Consider the following 25,177-nt stretch of genomic DNA (forward strand, 5'->3'; position numbering starts at 1 on the left):
TTTGACATGTGCAATTATTGTTACACAACAATAATAATAACAGTGTAAAGCAAGCAGAGCTGTTCCGTCGCCAGCAGAGGGTAGTATTCATTTTCAAATATATTCACAATTTTTCAGTACGAAAAAATGTCTGACCTCCTGCAAGAGTTCATTTTCGATCAGTGCAAGTTTAAATAAGAAACCATGAGGTTTGTGTCAGAAGCGTTTAGTTTTTCAGTAAAACAAAGTAAAAAAAAAAAACTAGTTTCATTTCGACCTCCAAATGTTTCAAGAGGCCAGACAACAAAGGCCACTTTTCTATAAGGAAGCAGTATGGAGCACATCTGGAAGACATTATCTGCTCAGTCATAACAAAACAAGCCACAGCATTTTTCTGAGAAGAAGAATGATGGCAAGATGTTCTTCTCATTTTCCTCACTAAGCGAAGTAGGTTGAGTTAGGAGCTGATTGATCTATGTCAGTGAGCTTGATTCTTTCAGTGAAAATTTAAACAGTGATTTTTTTTGTTTAATATTGTAATAATAAACACAACAACAAATCTGCAGTGAAAATGAATTTATTCTGAGATTGATGATAGAAATACAGTTGATACAGCTGATCTCTGTCTGGGTCCTTACATGGAGGGACATTTGATGACTGTTTATCATTTCTGTCCATTCTCATTAACTTTGGATGAGACAGCTCTGAAGCTTGCTGATGCATATGAGGCGAGAAGGCAGTAGCACAGACAAGTGTGTAGACCGGGTCATATTGGAGTCACAGCAGATGTTTACCAGTATCGTCAGTAAATAAATACAACCTGCCACTGTTCAGAAGCTCTTCACTCAACTTCTTAACCTGAGAAAATGTCTTTTTGCTACAGATGCTGTGCATTCAGAACAGATTTGATTAGAATGGGGCCACTTTTTTTTTTTTTACCAATGAATCATTTACCAAAAACAGAATTAAGGGCATGTTTATGAAAAAACAAATATCTCTCAGCCAGTATGATTACTGCATTAGTGCTGTGCTTAATAACCATTTTAGCTTATTGTAGTATTTCTATCTATATTATTCCAGAAGTCAATACTACAAAGGGAAAAGCTGGTGATATAAAGTTTCTGAAATCTCATGTGCAGACCCAAACTAGGAACAAATGTATCCTACTAAGAAGTATTAAATGTGTCCAAACCCCGATTCCGATACGAAATAGAGTCATACTGCTGATAACAAATTACAGTTTAAGAAACAAATTTCATTAGCTATGTGCTATAAACGTGTATAAACATGCACATTATAGATTATTTTGACTCCATTTCACATTTTGTAGCCCCAAATGTCAGCATTTGCAGATGAATCCAACACTTAAAGTCCCAAACAAATATACTGTTTCCTTCTGTTGGAATAATGCTTGCCAAAACTTCACAGTCCAGTTGTTTAGTAAAATGACTCTAAATAAATGACTATTAAGGAAACTACAGTATAAATATATCGTTTAGTATAAATTTCAGTATAAAGTTTTAAAAAGATATGTCTTTGAAATTACTTAATTTTGGGCTTATTGTGGAGCTGTTCAAAAGTCTGTTCATGACCCTTGTTGGACCTTTGAATTGAATCATAGAAAAAAACAGCATCAACTTAAAGATAAGGCAAACCACCCAAAAATGGCACAAATCTGCAAGCAGTAGCATTTAAAGTAAACTGCAAATAAGTAAAGGCCAAGCAAATTCTTGGAAAAGATTGTGACACCAGTAAGCATGAGAAACAAAGAAAACACACACATGTAGGAGTCTCTTGGATGCTGTAAACAACAAGTAAACTAAAACCACATAAGAAACATGTTTTTGATTTGCAAACCTACATCAACACACAAGTCATTAGGACAATTGAGCGAACACAGGCTCTGATAGATTTGACTTGGTGCTTCATAAAACCTCTCACAACTGAGTCTGTCATCCAGTGCAATTAAAAAGACATTTGAAAGACAACCTTGCCCATTTTCCTTGCTTCTAGTTTTTGGAGTACACTGTCATCAGTCCCTACATTAAAATATCTCTCTTATTAAAAAACTCCTCCAGATGACATCATCTGGTGGACCTTTGCAGTTCAGATGATGTCATAAAAAGGATATTTGGAGAAACAGGTTGACCAACACAGTATCTAGTATGAGCCACTAAATTATGTCATCTGAAATGAAATCTCAATTTATATCATTTAGGGGAGTTTTTCAGTTAGAAGCAGAGAGATATTTTAATATTGAGAAAGCAGAAGGAAGCTCACTTCTCTTTAAATACAAATACTCCCCCCCCAAACCAGAAGAATAGAAAACATTAAATTCAGTTACATTCTGTTAATATAAACTGTCACATAGCAGTCTTAAATTGTTTGTTGAAATGAACATAGAACAGTCCCTCCAGGGTTTTGGGGCTGTTTTTGTGATTGTTTCAGCCTAATATTCCCGATTTTGTGACAGCTTTTCTGAAAACTTCTTATGCAAGTTGCAATGACTTACTGAGGTTTTAAATTGCACAGAATTCACAGCGGATTAGTTTCATTAATTGTTGCAATTGAATGCTGCAAATTTTCTGGAGGGACTGATTAAAATAAGTCATTAACATGGAAAGACTGATATACATATCTATATAATATCTTTATATTGGTAAAATTCTGAATATCACAGCCTCTTGTAACAGCTGACACTGCAACTTGTCATGGTAGGAAATGTGCTACTATGTTCAAGTTTCTATTCAGGTCAGATAATGAGCGAGGACACACATCAACCCACCTGAATTACTATCCAGCCATCATTCATCTCATCTCATCATTCATGCTGTTTTTTCTCTTGGGTTTAAATGTCTGGGAATGGATTTTTATTGTCCACTAGAAATGAGGTGGTGTGTTCTGTTGAACATGCAAGTTTGTGTATTGTTTCAAAGTTGGGTTTGTTGGTGATCTTTTCTTCATTTGTGTGTTAGTAAAGGTTGCAGTGCTCACTATCAATCCATTTTACCTACAATTCTTAGTTCACACATTCACTAGACACAACATGCAATGAATGCATGTCTATGCAGTAGTTGTATTTACAAATGGTAAAAAAAGAAGTCCAAAAAATATATCTTGCTTTCACATATATACATTTGAATTACGCATTTCTGAAGTATGTAGTCAGGACAAATCTCAAGTACAGCTGTGTGATTGCTTCATAGTGACTAACCTTGGCATCTTTGATGCAAGGCAGAACCTCTGAACACTAAAAATACCAAACTTGACACAGATTTGTTTCTAAAACTGCATAGAAGAAGAGGTGGTGCAGTTACATCTCAACAATTCATCAGTTCCTATTTGGAATTAGTTTTTCCCAAACAGCTGTTAAGTAAATAACATTAGGGTCACTCATAGAAAACTAAAAACAAAACATCTAAATATAATCAGGGTTCATAGAGAATAAAAATCATAGTTTTGCAAAATTTCAAATAATTTTTAGATTATGAAGACTGCCTGGAGTAGAAAAAGTTATATTATTATGAAACTAAAAGTTGAATAAAAATAAACAAGTTTTTAATAAAGCCACGTTATAAAAAAGTCATTAAGAATTAAAATACCCAGATTTGAATTTAAAGTCATAATATCAAGAACAAAACTGATATTATAAAAATAACATTTCTAATATAAAGTTATAATTTGGGGAAAATACCAGCTTGTAAACTTTTTTTAAAATTGTCATAAATGGTTTAATTTCACTGTACTACAATCTATGAGAGCAAGGTGTTTTCAGACAAAGTCTATGATTCCAGGTCACTTGCGTCCCTCATTTGACAAGCAAGGGGTGATATAAAACTAAAACATAAATCGGTGCAATTATCTCATTTTGTAATATTAGGGCTTTATTGTTAAAATATTCACCTGTATATTAATGACTTTATTATGAAGGATTATTTCAACCAAAAACAAAATAAATAAAAAAAATAGCACTTTCCAAATAAAAAAAAGATTTTTATTAGGAAAATTAAATTTTCCAAATGCCTTCTGCTTGAAAAGAATATTGTATATAATTCGTCAGGGATTAATGAATATGGAAATGGTCAGCAAATGTATATTTCTTTTGTACCTTATACCTACCAAGCGTGGAGCACATTGCTCTGTTGTTGGGAGGATTGAAAGCAAGTTTAGATAATTTTTCCTGATGCAGGGCTTTGATGTTTCTCTCAGCATAATTTTTTATCATGTTGTGCCTCCTGTGTGCGCTGACCCCTTACTGAAATTAACTTTCTCCGGTGAGGACGCTTCTGACTCGTTGGATGTCCTGACTCTGATCTCCAGATTGCTGCAGGACCAATCAGCAGGCTGCATAATCGTAGCCACGCCTCCTATTTCACATACTGTTCATGTTAAATTGAGAATTAAATGAAAAATTATATTTGGAAATTTGAAAATAAAATCTTTAAGAAATCTGTTTCATTTGGAAAATTGTAATTTTCTTTTTAATTGTCATATTTTTGGGTAAAATAGTTTATCTCTTAACATTTAAACTTTGATCTTTAAAGTTACAACTTTATTCTTACACTACAACTTTGGTCTAAATATAATTTTTTCTTGAAATGTTTGTGATTTATTCTAATAATGGCCTAATAACATTCTGCTGTAAAATCCGGCTCAGACTGAGGTGTGGGGTGTATTTATTTCACTCATGAACAAGATGTTGTATGATTTGCACTTTGATTACCCCTCACCCACTCTTGATGTTAACACTGTGTGTGTGAGCAGGATGAGTAGAGGTACAGTAAGATGAAGCAGTCAATTAAAAGGATGGTGTAGAAACACCTCTGCGTGTGCAAACTTCGACCCCTCTGGAACCGAGTCAGCAACACAGCCAGCAGCAAAAAGAATGTGGCAGTGTTGAGCAGGAGGAAGAGTCTGATGTAGGAGGTGGTGTTAGGGAGACTCTCACTCCCTGCTGTGGCCACCATGTTAAATCTGCGGCCTTTGACGAAGCCGCCCTTTCTGTTTTTGCGGCTGTCAGCATAATCTATGAAAGCCCGTGATTCTGCATCTCCCTCTTCTGGGCTGTCCTCATATGTACGCTTTGAAGTCCTCTGTCTTTCCCTCTTCTCATTCACTTCAATAGGTGTAAAAATGTCAGGTAGACTCTCCTTTTTCCCCACTTTACCCTTTCCGTGTTTGTTGGACATGGCAAACATCTTCTCAATAATCTCCCCAGACTTCTTTTTGTCAGAGAACTGGAGGAGACGCTCTGCTGTCTTACGGAAGCTGGCAGTGTTCAGAACCTGGCTAAGAATGTGTCTCTCCATCTGCTGGAAGACGGGCTTGACATGCTGGAGGTTGTCCTCCATCACATTGACGTACTCCTCTACTTCTTCTGGTGAGCTGTCCACCACAGCTGCTGCCTTCTCGAAAACAATTTTCTTTTGGTCAAGCAGCACCATGGAGAACAGAGGTTTGCTTGTCAGCTCTCCAGTCAGCAGGTAAACGGTGTAAGTGTGGTCTTTGGTGGCCAGGTAAATATCAACCCTTTGGTCATCACCACGCAAGCTGAAGCTCTGTACATCCACACCCGGTCCAAAAAATATATAAGCCACCCTCGTATGAGGATACCTCAGTGGCATTGTGACGTTCATATAGTTTGAGCCATTATATGGGTATCCGCGAGGATAATTCCAGTAACCCAGAACTCCTTTGTTACTGTGGCCTCGGTCGTCCATCCAGAACATCTTGTATTTGTCCTTTCCATGTGATATAAATGCTCCATAAACACCGTCTACTTTTGTATCCTGGAATGGCAGCTCTGTGTTGTGAAAGAAGGCACTCATGGCCCAGGTTGGGCTATCAGGATCAATGTGGATGTGATCCACAAGGAGTAGGAGCTGTGGGTGAAGAAGGAGCAGGTTCCTCTGAAAGTTCCTAATCTTTAGCTCGGGATTATATGCAGAATGTCCCTCCCCACGGATGAAGACCATTCCCTCTCTCTCCATAGCAGCTTCTACTTTGCCCTGGGCATCACCTGCGAGTCCCATTTTGTACTTCAACCACTTTGAGTCGCAGGCTTCTGTGACCTGTCCAGCCCAAGGCTTAAAACAGCTCCCTGAGACAGCTGAACCAAACAAGACTGCATTGTTCAATAAAGTGTACTTGGGCCCGTATAGTGCCTCTGTGATGAATGGGACACCATTGGGTGCAAAAGTGAAAGTATTCTGGTCTGGGTGTTCGTGGCCTGCGTTGAAATTCCTCCATCCTTTGATCCACTCTTTGTACTTGTTTTTGTGAACAATGTCAAAGATGGCTCGTCCTCCGAGCTTCCCCGACTTGAAGGAGACAAAGGTTCGATTAGTGTCCGCGGGTAAAGCACTGCCATATGTGACCACACCCCAGTCCTCAAAGTAGTGAAGCTTGGATGTTCCAAAATCTGATGGGGGCTTGGGGATCAGGCTTGGGTCATACCTGGAGAATACGATGAGACCATAAATCAGATGCAGGAAATGCTGTATACATTTAGATACATATACACAAGGTTCTGAAATAAAATTTACTGATAAATATTCTCATCAATCTGAAGGCATCATCAATCCAGACGGTGGGTTGTGATGACACATTTTGCGGTTGACTTCTTTGTGTACCCACTTTTTATCACCTTACCTCATCTACTGACACCGTAAACAACCTAGATATTTGTTATGATGCCTTTGCTTTCAGTTAGGGGATGAAGCAGGAATTCAAGTTGAGTTTTGACAGTCAATTTTCTACCTGATTTATTTATCAAGGAGATTAGAACATTTGAACAGCTGTATATCATTGTGGAAAATATTAATGGTTATAAGATGCCATTATTCTCTAAACACACAACTGAAGGCCAAGCCATTCTTTCTGCATCTGCTACAAATAGAGAAGAACTGAACATAACCAAATGGGAGTGGACAACATGAATAATTGAAAATAATGTAAGTCTTTGTATTTTAGAAATTTGAACAAATGTTTTTTTTTTTTTGTTTTGTTTTTTTTTGTCCTTTCGGCTTATTCCGCGAGTTCAGGTTTGCCACAGCGGATCATTGTCTGCATGTTGATTTGGCAATTTTTACGCCGGATGCCCTTACTGACACAACCCACCCCAAATTCTACCGGGCTTGGCCCAGCACTGCACAGCTGGGGATGCGCTGTTTTGTGTCTTGGCCAGAGACACTTCGACATATAGCCGGGACGGGGGATCGAACCACTGACCCTGTGGTCCGTGGACAAATGCCTTACCAACTGAGCTACAGCTGCCAGAAATCTGAACAATAAGAAGTGCAAAGTTAATCATCTATAGATGTACGTGCTTTATTGAGTGAAGTGAGTGAAAAAACTGTTTAAAATATTTAACCAGGGAAACTAAATTCAGCGTCTTACCAAAGGAACTCTGTATGGAGAGTACACCATCGCTGCCCCTTGCCAGGCTGCCCTGCCCCTTCCATCACCCTGTTTTGATGAATTAGATTTGCCAGCCAGTTTCCACTGCCATTACGCAACACGTAGCGGTCCAAGAAGACCAGCTGGCTCTCTGGCCCATAGAACCAGTTGTAATTGGAGTCTGCAATGGCTACAGTCCTCTGAAATCCTGGTGAGGGAGTGGAAAGACATAGTTGACGCCTTTATAATTAAGAGGAAATGGGTAAAATGAAATGCTACATATGCAGTTTTTGGCCAGTGGTCATCAATATTTTACAGAAGTCGGGGGGGGGACTTCTGTAAAATTCTAAAGAATCTATTAAGTGGGAACTTGCTAAACAAAGAACATGTTCAACGAATTTACAGGGTTTGGCAAAACTCTATTGATCTACAGATCTATTTGCAACAACAAGCTGACATGAAAAGACATATCCTTTGTTAAATAAATACTGGTACTTGCCACATGTACTCGGAGGTTCCCAGTTAGAAATGGAATAACCATGAAAGTCAGCTGCTCCGTTTGTCAAAAGAGGGAAAGCTTTTGTAATAAACTGTTCACACAAACAGCTCTGTACAACTCTGTGGACACATCAGAAGTGGGCAACCCATGCTCCTCGAGGTCCACAGCCCTGCTTGTTTTTTAACTATCCCTGCACTACCCATTGCTGATTACCTGAATCAGGTGTGTCCAGTCATTCAGAAGCTGAGGGACCAGTTGGTAGTGTAGGGACAGTTTAATTGAAAGCAGTGTAATTGTTCCCTAATTCCCTGAAATATCGCAATTTAGCATGTGACATTTTAAACATCCATTTTCCTGCTCTGGCATTGCAATGTGGGTAACGTATGTTTGTGAAGGCAGCATGCCACTTGCTCAGCATCTCCTCCATGACTAAATCCTGTGTTCAGGAACTTTGTCTCTTCCCCTTTCTGCTTGGCTATCTTTCAAGTTATTTACCAGTGGCATTGTGGTACATTTTTATAATCATTGCATGATATAATTTCAGTAATAAAGGCTCGTCCTACTAGGAATAGAAATTTAACAGCAAATTTTAAAAGAAAATTGTAGCGTTTAATATGGTGTCTGATAGAGAGCGTAGTCTGCTAGTGTGGCTCTGAGCCTCTCCTGCCTAATGTAATTAGAGGGGCTTTCTGAGTGCGGTAGTACCACTCATTCTCCATAAAGAAAGTGTTGGCAGTGGGCTGTGAAATGTCTGAGCCTGACCTAGGGACCTTTTTTTCACTGCTGGCCTCCCTCAGACCTTCAGACAAAACCTACAGCTCAGCACAGATCCCTGCAGCCCTCAGCCAACTTTCAGCATTGAAAGGCATTCAGGAAGGTAATAACTACATGCATGCAGACCCATATCAGTTAAGAGGAGAAGCCACTTTCCAGTGTGGCAGCCTAAGGTCATTTTCATGCCAGTCACAGTGAAGTAAACACTTACTTACACTCTATTGACTTGTTTGGCAGCATATTCAGAAACATTTCACATACAATTCAAAGCTTTTTAAAAAGTAAACAATTGATGTGCCAGTTACCAGGCAGGATTGTCCTGTAGAGGAAGGCAAAGTGTTTAAGGAGCCAGGGATGGTCAAAGTGGCTGATGGCGAAATGACGCTGCACCAGGAACATGTACTGGAAGAGGGAGCGACTGGTGTAGGTCCCATAGGCCACTCCTTCATACAGGGAGCCATCCGTCACATCCTGCAGAAGGACCATGGACTTCTCCATAATGGACAGGACCTGCTTGGTCCACAGATAGGCCTCCTGAAGGTAACCTGGAAAACAGCAAAGTAAGATGGTGTCACAGGTTAAATACAGTCTGAGATACTGACTCCTTCCAAATTTCGATCTAGTCATAGCAAACTTTTCACAGGCAAAAATTATGGAATAACCACTTCTGTTATGTTTTTCAGTGCAACCACAAGGGGACACAAGCCAGAGTCTTCTTGTGCCAGTCCCAGTCTGAATAAATGCAGAAGGTTGTGTCAGGAATCCGACGTAAAACACATGCTAAATTAAAAATGCAAATCGTGACAATGACTTTCAATTTCTGTTATGTTTTTCAGTTGTGTTTCTGTACGTGGGACTGGCTTTGGCTTCTTTTCAGTTAGATGTGAAACCCCTCATTAAACAGCACTGAATCTTAACAGAATCCCACTCAGTAAACACCAGGTTTATGATTTTTGTGAAGTGTAGTTAATGTTGCATGGTACTGTCGAGCAGATTCATTTTAACCTGCAGCTTATTAATGGCCTAATGGGTTTTAAACAGTTTGGTGTGAATGAGTTTGATGAGTTTGTTACACTGTCTTACGGCAAAGAAAACCTTTTTCTGTTACCACACACACATTCCACAACTGACATTTTGTCATGGCTATCGAAAACATGACACTGCTATATGTCCCACTACACCATGTATACGCCCACTCACATACACAGGATCACACACACAAAGTTCACTATGATAACAAGAAACCACACAAACACTGTAGCCACAGTTCACTGAGGCATCCTGGGGACATCAGTGGTAAATGGTTGGGTAGCTGTTGGAAGGTGTTGCCTGTCTCCACCAAGTGTTTAGTTTGGACAGGGAACAGGTATCTACCATCAAACATGAAGTCCTGCACAAAGACCACATTTACACAAACACAGCTTCAGCAGAGCTAACAAAGACCAGGGCTGCACTTCAGAGCAGTGGGGCGACTGTGGTGCAGGAAGGTTGTCCACCAAATCTCACAGTTGTTGGTTCAATCCCCGGCTCCTCCGGTCACATGTCAAAGTGTCCTTGAGCAAGACACTGAACCCCAACTTAGTTGCTCCTGGTGAGTGTGGCCAGCTGCATAGCAGCTCCCCCATCGGTGTGTGAGTGTGTGTGTGATTGTGAGTGTGAATGGGTGAATAAGAAGCAGTGTAAAGTGCTTTGAGTGCTGATAGGTAGAAAAGTCCAACAGTTATTGTGGTTAGTTTAATACTAAATAATCACCTATTACCAGTGGACTAATTTGCACCTTTCCTTCATATTTTTATCACATGCCAAATATTACCATTATTCACTCTGTATCCAACTCAGTGGTGTACAATGGTATCAAAAGTGATGACTCATTACTAAATAATTTTGTTTTTATATTTCTGTCTTGATCACACTGTTAAAACCAGTCATTCATTGATCAAGCAGAACAAATTAATGCATCAGTTTCTTTTGAAAAAAAAGGAATTAAACAAAACATCAACTGGTTCATATACATAAAAATACATTGATCTAATAATTACTAAGATTATAGCAGGAGATTTTAAAATTCTACTGATAAAATAAACAGGTTGTGATGCATCTTACAATACAGAACCTGATATGTTGTTTATGTTTTATTGTGAATTAAATATTGCTTGGTGAGATTTGGAAATCATTGCATTCTGTTTTTATTGTCTTACACTCTTCCCAACTTTTTTGGAATTGGGTTCTAGGTGAAAAACAATATTATCATGCTAAGATTTTATAACATGGGCAGAATGTAAAGAACAATATCATATCACATGCAAAACTGAGTGTTATATATTTTTGCCAACATTAATAGGAGTTTTTTTCTTGGTAACTCTGCCCATTAGATGGGTCTAATGAGTCTGCCGACCACATTTGTCTGTCCTACTCCTGTCTCTGGAGACTGTGCACTGTGCACCTTTTAAAGAAATCTCTTTTGAATTTCTTGGCTATATCTGCCAAAGAATAACCTTTTATCTCAAAACAAATGAAGACTGATGAGTTTCTATGAAAAGCTATTTTTGTTTGTCCATTTCAGTTCTAATTTATACTGAACATAACAGGTCACTCTAACTATGGAGGAAGGACTAATTAAAAAAATACTATTGGTTTATTGGACATGAACTTAATTTAAGAAGAATTAATCAATTTAAAAGCAGTTGCACTTTAATATCCAGAAAAAACATAAGGTAATATTGTCATTTCAATGACTGTAGACATGTTTTCTAACATGGCTCATTTTGTCCCACTGCCCACTATTGGATTTTGGAAATTCAATTTAATTCAATTCACTTGAACTTTATTTATATAGCGCCAATTCACAACAAAGTCATCTCAGGGCACTTTAAAGAATAAAGTCAAGATTATAAAGATGTATAGAGAGAACCCAACAATTCCCCCTGGAGCAAACCATAGCCAACAGTGGAGAGGAAAATATCTAACAAAGAGATTTGCCAATTACTGGCAGCTTCCATCAATGTTTGCTCTGGCTTTCATCACAGACCAACTGACAGAAGAGATTGGAGACACACATTAAGACATTGGAGAAGTTCCTTAGCTGCCTCTGCTCCCATACGCTTTCCTCCTGGTCCGAATGTTAATATAGGTTGAGGACACTTTCTACCACAGACTTCACCTCAACCATACAGCTATCAACTTCCATCTTCCTGGTCCATAAACAAGAGATCAGCGTTTCCTTTGTACAAGCTTTTGTTCATCCTTGCCAGGAAGCTAACAAACAAGGAGAAAAGAAAGTGAAGAAGAAGGTAAGTAGTAGAAGATAGAGAAAGAGGAGAAGAGAAGAAGAAGAGAGAAAAGAAGAATGCAGACTTTGCTCTTTGTTGAATACAAAACAACCAAGCAGTGGTTCAGCAGAATCCTTCCCCCAGGTAACACAAGACAAGCTGAACTGGGGCAAACCTACAATTTTCCTGGGCTTGACACAAAATGAAATGAAAAGCATTCTGGGTTCAAACTCTCTTGGGTGTGCACAGATCTTTGTACCTTTTGTTGCCCTCAACAGATAAAACATTCTCGGGAGGCCATCGCATTTAGTTTACATGGAACGGGTTCCTGTGTTAGATTTGATATAACTATGTGTCTGTAAAACTGATACCACTTGATGGCACAAACTGCAAATACTGTATCAACGCCAACCTCAAAGTCAGCAGGAGGGATGCCACATAGTCCAATTCAGTCTCATACAGTACCTATTTACACAGTACATGTTTAAGTAATGGCACCCGAAACACCTGACAAACTAAGATATCTGAGCAACTTTATATTTCAGATTTTCATGCAAGTCCAATCAATAGTATGAGGGGGGTTCTGGGAGGCCCTGCTTTATTTAAAGAACATCAATCTAGGTCTTTGCTATTAATGTCTGATCACGACAACAAAGGTTTGTAAAAGTGCGTCATGGCTCGAATAAATAAGATTTCTGAGGAGCTTAGAAGACGAGTTGGTGATGCTCACTGGGATGGGCACAAATGGAGAACATTCACAACCTCCCCAGAAGTGGTTGACCAGCAAAGATCCCACTAAGAGCACAGTGTGGAATAGTCTTTGAAACTTAAACTAAACTAAAACATACAGCAGGCTTTACATGGTGACTTGCATAGTTCAATTTGAGTGATGGTTCTAGAATGATTGGGGAGATATTTGTAGTTGAAAAACCAAGGACCTTGTTTAGTGAACATTGTCTCCACAGAAAAAGAAACCTAAACAACCCAAAGGCACATAACTGTTTTTGTGAATAAGTAAGGTTAAAAAAATGTAAAATAAGTGCTTAGTAATTTATAAACAGATTTATTCCTGCTGAGGGAAACACCCCCGAGGCAAAAACTGGCCCTGGCAGCTGGTGAACAACAATAGTGTGCTAATTCTAGGGCTTGTCTGAAAATTTGATCATGCTCTAGGTCATATTTCTGCATAAACAGAGAACATTCCAAGGGTTCATGCAGTTTCAAACACCACTTTATTTTGAGTTTGTAATCCAGGATATATAATTCATAATTTTTATTTTAGAAGAAAACTGAGCACATTCCATCTGCCTATGGACCATGAAATGCAGCTTAAAGCTCTGGGAAACAATGGTGCAATCAACCATGAAAGCAGTATACTTTTGTAAGTGAGGTAGCAAATCAAGTCAACAAAATAAAATTAGGTTAAATGCTAAAACTAGATGGTTGTGAAGGAAGCCAATTCACAGAGTAAGTCTGGCAGCTCTTTAAAAAGCAAAGCAAACAGTTCCCAGGAAGCTGCTACATCCATCACTAAACCCTTTTAACAAAGCTGCTACAGGCGTCTGCTAGGATTTGTGCAAACTAGTAAGAAAGCTACTGTTGTAAGCCACCACTTCATATATTTAATCTGGCTTTCATTAAAAAAATGATGATTCTGTACAGTGCTCCTCTCATTACTGTACCTTGGAATAAGGCGAAATCCTGAAAGAGACTTCAGACCATGTGAGTCTAAACCTCCTCAGTGAAACCCACACTAATAAAATTCCTTTAGCTGAGCTGCATTTTTTAACCCTTTTACTGAAAATACATATTTTACCACAAGTTCACTGGTGAAGTGAAGATAAGTTATTAAAAAAAACAAACAAAAACAAAACAAGAAACCTCACACCAGAGACACATGAGAGTTTTTGGATTGTGAAGTGGGAATTTAGGTTCACTGGTGGTCAGAGGGTCATTGAAAACACTGAAAATCATTCTCTAAGGACCATAAATACTTATGGCCAACCAACATCCATAAGACCTGCACTGATGACAAACCCAGCCACCCTCCAAAGCCTTGAATTACTAACCTTGAGTCATGTAAACCAGGCTCCCTGTGAGCAGAGCCACACAGTTGGTAGGCTGGTGGTTGTGCAGGTACTGAAACCCCCAACCTCGGACATAGGACTTCTCGTACATCAGCCGTGACGCATTGCCGATCACCTGCAGAAAACGCTCCTGCTGGGCCTTGTTCAGGTACTCGTACAGGAAGTCGTAAGCGGTGGCAAACCCCACTAAAGAATGCGCCAGAGGAACCTCATCCCAGGGGGCATCTTTGACCAGCCTGCAACACACACAACACAAGACTGAAGGCAAAGCAAACACATGTGGATCTTTAAACACAACACACGCGATGGTAAACAGGTGTGAAATGTTCACTCTTTAAACCCAACCCTGGAAAATGCTAAGCCATGCACTAGAAACCATAATTAGCCTAAACATAGCTGTAAAACATCTGACTAAAGGCAAAATTAAGATGCAAAGTAGCATTTTACACCGCAAATACAGCTGCACCATTAGAGACATAAAAAGTGCAGCACGTGCAGCACGATCAAAGAATGCTGACTTCTGTAAAAGTGTTACTATTGTTTAAAAAAAAAAAAGCTGCAATCCCTCACAGCACAGCACACATTCAGACGTGATGATGAACCAAACTTCTGTGTTACCACTTAGTAAGTAACACCGATATACAACAGCATGCACTGAGCTTCTGCTGAGATCTAACTGAGCATCATGATGACATCTCCATTCTCACAGCTGTTCACTGAGGCCATCTTCTCCTTCTCTGTTCCCCTCTCTCTGTCCCTTTCTGCAGGTGTCCCCAGCTTTGAAGCTGTGTGTTTCTTTTCTTTTCTCTCTTCACTTTCCACTCACCCCAACTGGTCAAGGCAGATGGTCGTCCACCCTGAGCCTGGTTCTGCTGGAGGTTTCTTCTGTTAAAGGGAGTCTTTCCTCTCCACTGTTGCCTATGGCTTGCTCCAGGGGGAATTGTTGGGTTCTCTCTATACATCTTTATAGTATTGATTGTGAATTGGTGCTATATAAATAAATATATAAAGTTGAATTGACTCTTCTAAAGAGTTTTTTAAAAAGGGAAAAACTTGTAAGTGGGTTAATTTCAGGAAACAAAATGCAGCCAATTACCAACAAGGTGTCTGAACACACACCTTGTTCCCAAACAGGAGGAGAATCAGGATAAAGAAGACGAGAAATAGAAGAATAAGAAAAATTATAAGAAATGAAGAAAATACTGAAGATGATGAAGACGAAGTGAATTTAAAAAATGAAGAAAAAAATAAGCAAATATGACAAAGAAGAGGAGAAAAAAGAAAATAATGAAACAGAAGAAGAAGAACTTGAAATATAGGCTGCGTGTGCATCCTGTCAGCTTTGACAACTTCATTTTGCACCTTCTACACAGTGTGATATGTGCAGCTACATAACATAAATATGAAATGATCAATATGGTGGAAGGAATTAAATATCTGTAGGCCCGTCATTACCAGAACACAGCTGCTGCTAACACTTTATAATGCACATGACACCTGTGTCTGTGTGTGTTTTGATCAGTGCTGCAGTGGACAGGTCACATGTTCATAAAAAGAATGGTATTTCATGGTATTTTGCTTTGATTCATCAGTATACATATACAGTACTGTATAATATTGTGAGGGCATCACTTGATGCAAACATTACTTTATTTCAATGCAGGATGCCTGTCATACTCTACTGCAGATAATTAGGTAGTAAACTAGGAAGTAAATTACATGTATCGGTAATATGTATCCAGTTTAGCTATTAAATGTGTAAAATGGCCACACATATCCTTTTTTAGATAGAAGTTTTATATATCTGAAATGTAGTTAGACTAGTGAAATTGAAGTTATTTTCTCTCCTTAAAGCCTTAAACCTACTATGTAAATTTCCTTGATCTTTTTTCTTCCGAAATGGTTTTGTATAAATAGACAAAACTGAACTGAACAGGAGCTTCACCTCAGCTTTTCATAACTCTGGGATTTATACAACTTTATTATTGTTTGTTGCCACACGGGTAGAAATTTGTACTTGACTTGAAGGACACTTATAGCTCTCTCACAAAAAAACATTATCATCCTTAAATTCAGTAATACACTGTTTCCACTAAAGTAGCAGCTGAGGTGTCTTTGGAAATCAGTTCCTGTCTGCTCAGGAAAGTGAACACTTAAAGAATTCAAAAGTTTCTGTATTTTGCAGTTTGCCCAAATTACTGTGATTGTTGGAGTGCTGAATTGTGCCAAAGCACACAATATCTTCCTTCTGTGTGAATGCACAGACTGTGCAAGAAGGAAAAAATAAAGGAGCAGCCATCAGTATGCCACAAAGTAGAAGTTCCCCATTGGAACCTGGTTCGTGGGGTTGTTGCAGACATAATTGAAGGTCATGAATACCACAGCTAACTGATTCCTGGAGCCACTCTGCAGAAACCCTCAGAGCTTCAGTGACCATAATAAAAGTGCGGCCAAGGAGAAAACTCACAGTATGTTCTTAGACATGAAAACATGTGCTCAGTGGCTTCTCATCTCTGCACTATGGTGCACATTCTGATACCGTGAAAAATGTCTTGCAAACTGTCCTAATGCCCGAATACCACGATGTCTAAACCCCCTAGAAATGAGCCGTTAGAAAATCCCTTCCTCCTGTTAAGTGGCTGGGGGGTGTGAGGGGGGGTATGCCGACACAGCAGCCATGCAGCAGAACCCGAGAGATTAAGCTGCTAGACTCCCCTCCCTTCCCACATGGGGGAGGAGAGGATGGTGGTACCGGTAAGAGAGAGGATTGTCTCCCAACTGACATTAAGTTCAAAACTAACACATTTGTCTGTGCTACTGCTGCCAACATCACAGTCTAACGCTAAAATCACAACCCAGAATGACTCAGCAGCTAATTAGAGAAGTTACAAGTAGAGGGATGAGCACAGATTGGTGTGTCTACAGTACATGCTACATCTGAAAAATATATTAGAATGAACTCATGTGTACTGTTTTTTACTCATTTCATTTGTTGGATTTCTTTCTCCTGAACAAAATATGATGTTGATGTCTTTAACATACAGCTCAGCAAGGATTGAATCCATCACCATGTAAACAACAAGACTCTGTTCAACCAGTTCACAATGTCACTGTTAAATTCACTAATCCACCAGTTCCATATAAAGGGAACAAATGTTCACACTTGCTAAGCAACATAGAATGAATTAAATAATGGAAACAAATTCTTCCAGAGTACAGATCATACTCAGACACAGCATATTGCTGATGCTCCATTACTGTAGCAGTGGTTCTCTGGAAAAGAGAAGGAAATGTTTGGAAATCATACAAAACCTAAATGGAAACACAAAAGACATATAAAAACTGAGAAATATGACTGTTCTGAAGAGAAATCTATCTACGGTCGGTATGTCTATTCATATCTATCTTTCTATCTCTCTTTCTGTATCCATCTATCTATACACACTCAAACACACACATATCTATATCTATCTATCTATCTATCTATCTATCTATCTATCTATCTATCTATCTATATATATATATATATATATATACATATATACACACACACACACACACACACACACACACACACATATACATATATATATATATATGTGTGTGTGTGTGTATCACAGCTTGTTCTTTGTGGGGTTTGGTATATCAAGTAGATTTCGTCACTTAATGTTTTTTAAGCTGCCAGCATGCGATTTGTTTTAGTCTTTTGCTGTTTTACTTCTTGCTGCCTCCTGCTCTCAGTGTACCAAGCTAATTCTGCGAGATTTTTGATCAAACATTTTATATAAACACATTCCTTTGACGTGAAGGCATTTCTATTCAATTAAAAAATAAAAAAATAAAACAATTATTATAAAATATGATTAGTAAGTGATGTTTAGGAGCCTTGGTCCATTGAAACAATTAAAGCACAGTAGATTGAGTCCCTGTCTGCTATTCAGCTCGTAGCTGAAGGTTTTATTTCCTTTCATCAGCGATGCATGCTAAGCAAACATCTGCTAAACATATTTTCTAAACCACAAACATATCAGATCACAACTCAGAACTCTGCCCACACATAAACATAATATCATGCTGAAGACACGACAGGTTAGAAAGTCTAAGAGGGTGAGAATGCAGCATTAATACCCAGCTGATGTGCACAGGGGGGTTAAAAGAGATCAGACGCATCTGTGACCTCAATAAATTTCTATTTTTGTCAGTGAAAAGAAAAACAAAGCGACTATTTCCTTTAGCAGAACTTTTAACAATACGCCGACAGTTGCTCTAATTAAAGAAATGAAATAATAAAAAGACAGAAAATCTACCAACTAGGCTGAGCCGCCATCCTCTCCATGTAGTCCCTGGCCAGGTCGAGGGCCCCGGCCCTGTGAGGGTAGAGCATGCAGAACATGGACAGCACACCCAGGTTGTTTCCATACACCTCGTTCCAGCGAGCGCTGAACTCTGCCGGGCTCCAGGGGGGCAGGTACTCCTCAGGGTGCTCCAGCATGGCTTCCCCTGCCTCACGGATCCTTTTCGCCATGTCCCGATGAGTCCCTGCAGCTGCATACTGTAGCTCCTCTACATTTCCCTGGCTGAAGTACAACATAGGATGCCCATCGTAGTTGCCTCCCATGAAGGGAATTCCTCCGCTGGGGTCCAATTCTGCTGCCACTACCACCACCACCAGCACCAGGGCGAGCAGGGGCCACAGCAGACTTATGAAGAAGACTGTAGGGGCCCCACGGGTGTGAGTTGTCATTGTCTCATCAGAGAGAGGTAGGCGAAATTGCCAAAGCAGCTCAGCTGAGAGAAAACAGAGAAGGGTAGAAAAGGATTTGAGAAAGGCGGCCAATATTCTGCACAGCCTTTTCCTACAAAAGCCCTGCATTCCTCAAGTAATTAGATACAGCTGTAGGCCTGATGATGCAGGCTTTCCATACTGATGTAGGCCATTACTAAGCAGAACAGTTCAGTAATCACAGCACTGTCACATTAAGTAGAAGATGGTAGTAAAACACACACTTTGTCTTTGCTTAAAATTCTATTTAATTGACAGCAACAAACCTTCAGCGACACCTTTCTGTCATTACTACATGTTACACTTAAATCTAAGGTTGCGTTACACACTCTGCATGCAATGTCACCTTACAAACCATTATGAGAAGTTTGTGAAATACACTCATTTTTTTATTACTAAAACATAAAACTTGCATGTTGACTGGTTTCTTTATATAACAAAAAGGTTCGTGTTAAATTCAGTGCCTGCCACTACTAATAGCTATGTCTCCAAGTTTCTCATGTTGAATGAAAAACTGCATAGCTTCCCCTTTCTAAAAACATTTTATTGATTTATTCATTAATTTATTAAGTAAAGTCAACAAATTCAGGACATTCACTTCCAAAGGCTTCTTACTGAGTTGCTAGTGTGGGACAAGTCTAGCCATGCACAGCCAGATGTCCAGGCGAGTAGGCCTGGAGGTCGAAAATGAGCTGTGGTTTACTGAAACAAGCTCTAAACGAAACTGCTGTGCCTCACACAACAGTTGGCCCAACATCTCTGCTCTAACACAAGAGTAAATTCCATGACCTTAGTGGAGCCTTGGGCAAAGTCCTTATGGAAAACCATTTGGCAGTGATTTCAACGTTGTCTAGACTGGAGTCCATTCTAATAGATGTGTGCCATCCAGAATGCATATGTAGTTTGTGATGAGTTTGATTGATGAGGGAAGTATGTAAAAATGGTTTTTGCACTGAAGCTAGGTTTTAAATTTGACCTTATGAGGGGGGGGGGGGGTCACATTCCTCTGTGGTGAACCGGAGGATGACCGAGAAGGCGAAAACATCGAGACCACTCAGGCTCAATTATCACAGGGAAGCTGTGGACTATGACGCCTTTTTTAAAAAGACATTTACACTGACAAACTACATTTTACTGAAGACAGATTTGGACTTTAACACAGTATGACAGGTTTAGTTAAAGGATCAAAGATATGGTAAAACACCATCCAGTCACTCCACTACAATTCAGAGGGAAATATTGCACCAGTTACTGTTCACATCGAGATTCTTTATATGAACTATAATCAAGTGATAAATACTGATTGATTAACAACTTGGCAGGACGCTACATAAAGTCTGTTTGCATTTTATAGGACACAAGTAAAATATTTTCTTCTTTCAAAAAGCTGACTTCCACCGATGTGTATCCAATTAAAAATTAAATGAAATTTGAGCTTTTTTTCCCCCCACACCAAAATCTAGTGTTCGAAGCGATTCTCTCCTTGAATCTGTACATGAACTAAACTTTTGTACATTGTAGATTTCTGCAGAAACCGTATTCATGCAGCAAACATGATACAAATCTGGAGTAGGCTTGTACATTCATGTTATCAACAGCATCAGTCACACACGAAGAATGATTTTAAAGAAAAGCCACAGAAAAGAACACTTTTTAAAAAGCATTGTCTTTAGTACAATTTCAAGCTTTAAATTGAGTAAAGAATATTAAGTTATATTCCTGCTTGTAGTACCTTTAAGTCCTTGTACTTAAGTACCACGTTTGTGAACTAACAACTGTCACATCAGTTTTTTTACAAAAACAAATTAGATCATTACAGAAATAGGAAAAAGACAGCTAATTAAATCAAGATGTGTAGCTTCACTGTTCCATGTTTAACGTGAAGAAATAAGTTTTGTTCATAGTATTAAAACTGTCACTCACAGAAGAAAGTAAAAGAGCAGAGGTTTCGCAGTGAACCACCAGAAATGATTATGGTTTTTACCCACAACACTTAACTCCTCCCCCCACTGCTTCATGAGAATAAGACTGATTTGTTCCAACTTTGGCTTTTCGCTTTTCTCAGTCTTTAGGCTGAAATGAGACGCCTTCAGACTCCGTCACCATCTAACGAAGTGATCGTTTCTTTGTGCACTAACGCCAAATATTGATGGGATTGATTATTCACATCTGTGCACAAAAGTCGCCTTGTTCCTGTCGAGCGGAGACCGTTTTTTACGTTACCTGTCAGAAGCGGTGATCCCAAAGGCGCACATACCCGTCCGGGCTGCGCTCAGCTCCTCCCGTCCCCGGGTTTTCCAAAGATTAGCAATGTGCTCCACAGTTTCTGTTTTTCTTTAATTATTAGGGAAGAAGAAGCACAGTTCGAGAGCGGAGGAAAAGAAAGTGTGAGTGCGGAGGGAGTGTCATGCTCGCGAATGAGGAGGGGCAGCAGGGGAGAAAGGCTTAAAGGAGACCTAATGGATTAAGTGGCCGCCCTCCTCCCTCTCTGCTGGGTTTGCAGGTCGTGAAGGAAAAACTCTGAACGTCTTCAGACTGAGGCTCTAGTGTGGGAACAGACTTTGTTTCAGCACCTCCTGACTTCTGGTGGTTAACCTTCAATACAATGACCCCATCCCCATCCCCATCCTCAGAAATGGACACGTGTGCCCAGTCACTTCCTCAGTTCTATTCACTCATTGGCTTTGCTGTTATAACATGTTCTGGAATGAACATGGTGGCAAACGTTACGCATGACTCAGTTATGTTACACAGGTCGTAGTGACTGAGGTAGAGGCTGCTTCTTTCACAGAGAAATGCTTTTCCCAGCTCCCAATGTTGCTCGACTACAACCCCATTTCCAAAAAAGCAGTGGATGTTGTGGAAAATCTAGATAAAAGAAAACCCAATTATTTGAAACCTTCTGTTTGTTTGTAAACAATGGCGACATATCAAATGTTAAAACTGAGAAATGTAGTTTTTTTCAAAAACTTTACAAATTTTTAATTTGATGCCAGCGACATTTAAAAGAAAGCGATGGGACACTGTTGCATCGCTTCTACAACCTGCAGTACAGAGGCACTGAACGACTTGCTTTAAGGAATTGCTTCCTTTATCAACTCTTTTCTTAGAGCTCGGTAACTGAGGAGGCCAACTGCTTTAGTTTGTCCACAGGATGCTGTTCCAGGTTTGTGGCAAATTCAAAACACACTGGTGTGTTTAATTCCTTTTAAACCAGTTTAGGCAACACATTAAAAACATTTAATGACAATGTGACGGCATAAAGAGTGAAAATGATCAACAACATCAAGGCAACGCATCCTCTAACAGTTTGTGAACCATCTGAACACTGTCATCCGCTAAAATGTCCACGAAATCCTAGAGGAACTGACTAATGAAGCTATGGGACACAACATAATAATAATAACTTTATTGATTAGACTTTTTTTCTCAGATTTTCAACTTTAAAGTAAGACCTCTGACTTGTTCTCGGAATGAACCAATAAATAAATAAATAAAATAAAAAGTCAAAATCAGGGACAGCAGTGACAAAGAAATACTTTGGAGCAGGTCAGTGGCTTGTTTGAAATAAAATACATACAATAGCTCTAAAAAAAAAAATGCAGTGTTGCTTCTTTTCCCATTTTGTTAATCAGGTGTAAATATGGAGCAAAAATGTGCATGTTTCAGTTGTAGCTTTATGTCTTTCCTGTTTACCTTCACCTCAAAAATGTTTGAGTGCGTTCAGTAAAAGGCAAATAAAAGTGGAACAGAACATTTTGTAAGAAAATTGCAGAACATTTTATTTCATTGACCATTGACTTCACACTTGAACACATAATTAAACTCACTCTGTTTTCAAAAATTTAACACCACAAATTAATTCAACATAAGGCAAACGTACATGTCAAATATTCCAGGTCAGATGAGAAACGTAGATTACAATCACTACAGGTGTGTATGCATAAAACAATGACCTACTCCAAGCCAGATGAGAAGACTGAAACCAGTACTAGCTCTGTGTGCTGCGGTGTTTTTGTGTGTGAAGAGTGTGTTAAAAATCTAATGGCCTATTGCCAGAATCTGAGTAAACTAGGGTACAAAATTGGTCAATAGATGAAACCAGAGTGGAACCATTTTGGATGTGGCACTTTAAATTGACAATTAATGGACCTCGGTAAAGCTGTTGGCTGAGTTTGTTTAAATTTTTGAAGAAGCGACACCCCTGGAACAGAGTATCTGTAATCGTTTTACTATGATTACACCAGGATGTTAATAAGTTCTGAACAGACTCATGGCTCGATCCAAGAAACAGTGAGTACAATTGGAACCACTCAGGTTTTAGGGCCCTGAAACACCAAGCCAATGGCAGGTTGTCAGTGAGCATCTATCGCCCAAGTTGTGGTGGTGTATACAACTCCATTGGCACTAGTAGGACCCCTGTCTTTGGCTTTTCAGCTGATTCAGCATGTTGAATCTGCTGTGGATGGCATCAATGGGAGAGGCCACTCCGAGATTATAAGATGCAAAGTAAACAGAAGTGAAAAAAAGCGAGCAAACGTCTTATCCCAATATTCTAATACAAAAATATTTGTGCTAGTGACACGTTTGCTAGCTACCAAGACAACACTTAAGAAGTCTTAAGGGTAGAACTTGCTTGCACAGGACTGCAAACTCCTCTGCAGGTGAGTATGAAGTGTCTGCAACAATTATTGTGTTCATACTGCCATAGGGCCTTCTGTCATATATGCCAACACTGGCACATGGGCTGCCGAAGACGAAAAAGTTTAGCATATGTGCCGAGTTCTTGCTTTTATGTTCTTGGTCTTTGTAAATAGTCAGTCAAGCAGTTTGAAAAATAGCATTGCAAGTGCCAGGCCCACACACCACCTTTTGCACGAAGCATGGAGCAGGCGTTGATGCTAAGCTAAGCACTTCCTGCATGCACAGAGAAAAACTGATTTCAATCTTCTGTAACAGCAATTGATAAACGTTTTACAGATTTGTCAAAAACTTAATGTTCCTTAAATGTGGCACAAACTTGTCTTTGCACACTGACAAAATAACCATTCAGAAGTCGGTTAAAGCATGTCTCAATCTAGTAATGCATATAAATGAAGCACAAGTTGTCCAATTTTTTACACAATCAATCGAAGAGCACATGGTACTGTTGAACAAAAAATAATACAAAGAACATCTAGCATAGACTTCTTTATCCATTGTATTATTAATATTATTATTATGAATATTATTGTTTCCCAAAGTTCTGTTTTATGAAACAGCCAAAACAAAAGAAAGCTTTGTGCCAGTTCTTTTAGCAAGAATGACTTGAAAATTAACACCTTCCACAAAACTAGCACAGGGAAACATTAAACCTTAAACCCTTTGAAGGTTAGTAAAATGTGTACAGTAAAACTATATTTAAATAAGACTTAACCTTAACAGTGTAATAAAGAAATACTGACAGTATAATTCCAAAGACTTTTCAGAGACGAACATTCTGTGACCATCTGTGTTCTGCTTACAGTAGACATTCTTGAGGTAATCATGGCAAAATATGGTAAAATGTGGCAAAAGAAATGGTAAAATGTTCACTTTATTTCAGAAAAAGGTTGGATGTTTTAACAAATCTACCATAGAAAATAAAAGAGGCCTTCACACATTAAAACACCACATCTCTTGTTGTTACTGTTTGCAGACACACACACACACACATATTATGGCATATTTCCACATGTACGATACACTAAACCACAAAACGACGTTCAAATGTAGAGAGATAATGTAGCTTACATTCACATGGTTTCTCTGAATGAGTGACAAGTGTTTGCTTCCAGTGCTCAATGGATGGGGGAGGGGGACAGGTGGGAAACTACAGGCAAAAATGGAGGCACATTCCTCTCCTGAGGCAGAGGGGTAAGGGAGGATTTTTAATTTTTTTTATTTAACTGTTTCTTCTTTATTACAGACTCTCACACCTCTTCAGCAAAGAATCTGGGGGCCTCGGGTAGTAGCCATTGGTGCAGGGCTTGTCGGGGGAAAACCTGGGGAACTTGTAATCCAGAGGGAGATCTAGAAAGAGTAAGATCAAACAGGAGAGTCAACCGCATATTTGTTGCAGTTGCAGTTACCACATGATTCATCTATTTATTATCTGAACCTCTTTTCCTGTAGAGGATGGCTGAGGGTTTGAGCCAATCACAGCTGATGTTGGGCAAAAGGACTGGCGCGTAGACTATGTTTACTTTAAGCGGTATCAGTCTGCTTTTTCTTTCCGTTTTGTTCAGAACTGGTGTCCCATCAGTGTATAAATCTAAAAAACATGAGTTTGCTGTTGTAGTGTACGTACGTGGAAAATCAAGCTTCGTACAAATGTTATTTCAAGGTCCGAACAAATGGTGACAGGCAG

At 39.2% G+C, this 25,177-nt stretch overlaps 2 protein-coding genes across 5 annotated transcripts in view; both read right to left on the reverse strand.

Annotated features, from left to right (window-relative positions):
- Positions 1-540: 540 nt before the first annotated feature.
- Positions 541-21,388, reverse strand: dse (dermatan sulfate epimerase). Of its 3 annotated transcripts, XM_067483103.1 has the most exons (6): positions 21,013-21,378; positions 18,314-18,794; positions 13,989-14,242; positions 8,956-9,195; positions 7,378-7,585; positions 541-6,435 (listed from the first exon to the last, which is right to left on the reverse strand). In XM_067483103.1, exons 2-6 carry the CDS (start codon positions 18,748-18,750, stop codon positions 4,722-4,724), a joined length of 2,853 nt encoding a protein of 950 aa, XP_067339204.1. In that variant the 5' UTR covers positions 18,751-18,794; positions 21,013-21,378; the 3' UTR covers positions 541-4,721. The 3 variants fall into 3 exon arrangements, with proteins under 3 accessions (XP_067339204.1, XP_067339205.1, XP_067339206.1); XM_067483104.1 differs by lacking the exon at positions 21,013-21,378 and having other exon boundaries at positions 18,318-18,457; XM_067483105.1 differs by lacking the exon at positions 7,378-7,585 and having other exon boundaries at positions 6,273-6,435; positions 21,013-21,388.
- Positions 21,389-22,183: 795 nt separating this feature from the next.
- The window catches only part of nt5dc1 (5'-nucleotidase domain containing 1), a 59,851-nt gene continuing 56,857 nt past the window's right edge, over positions 22,184-25,177 (reverse strand). For both annotated transcript variants that reach the window (XM_067483109.1, XM_067483108.1), the window contains exon 12: positions 22,184-24,840. In XM_067483109.1, the coding sequence (XP_067339210.1) occupies positions 24,731-24,840 (110 nt within the window). In that variant the 3' untranslated portion in view covers positions 22,184-24,730. The remainder of the gene's footprint in view (positions 24,841-25,177) is intronic.

Source organism: Channa argus, chromosome 17, assembly GCF_033026475.1.
Source record: "Channa argus isolate prfri chromosome 17, Channa argus male v1.0, whole genome shotgun sequence".
Classification (NCBI taxonomy): Eukaryota; Metazoa; Chordata; class Actinopteri; order Anabantiformes; family Channidae; genus Channa; species Channa argus.

Excerpts from the sequence above, each read along its gene's own strand:
- dse (XM_067483103.1), bottom strand. The coding sequence starts at position 18,750 with ATGACAACTCACACCCGTGGGGCCCCTACAGTCTTCTTCATAAGTCTG. Across the intron at positions 9,196-13,988 it reads CCTGGTTTACATGACTCAAG|GTTACCTTCAGGAGGCCTAT; the intron begins GTTAGTAATTCA and ends GCTGTTTTCCAG. Across the intron at positions 7,586-8,955 it reads CTACAGGACAATCCTGCCTG|GATTTCAGAGGACTGTAGCC; the intron begins GTAACTGGCACA and ends CTCCCTCACCAG.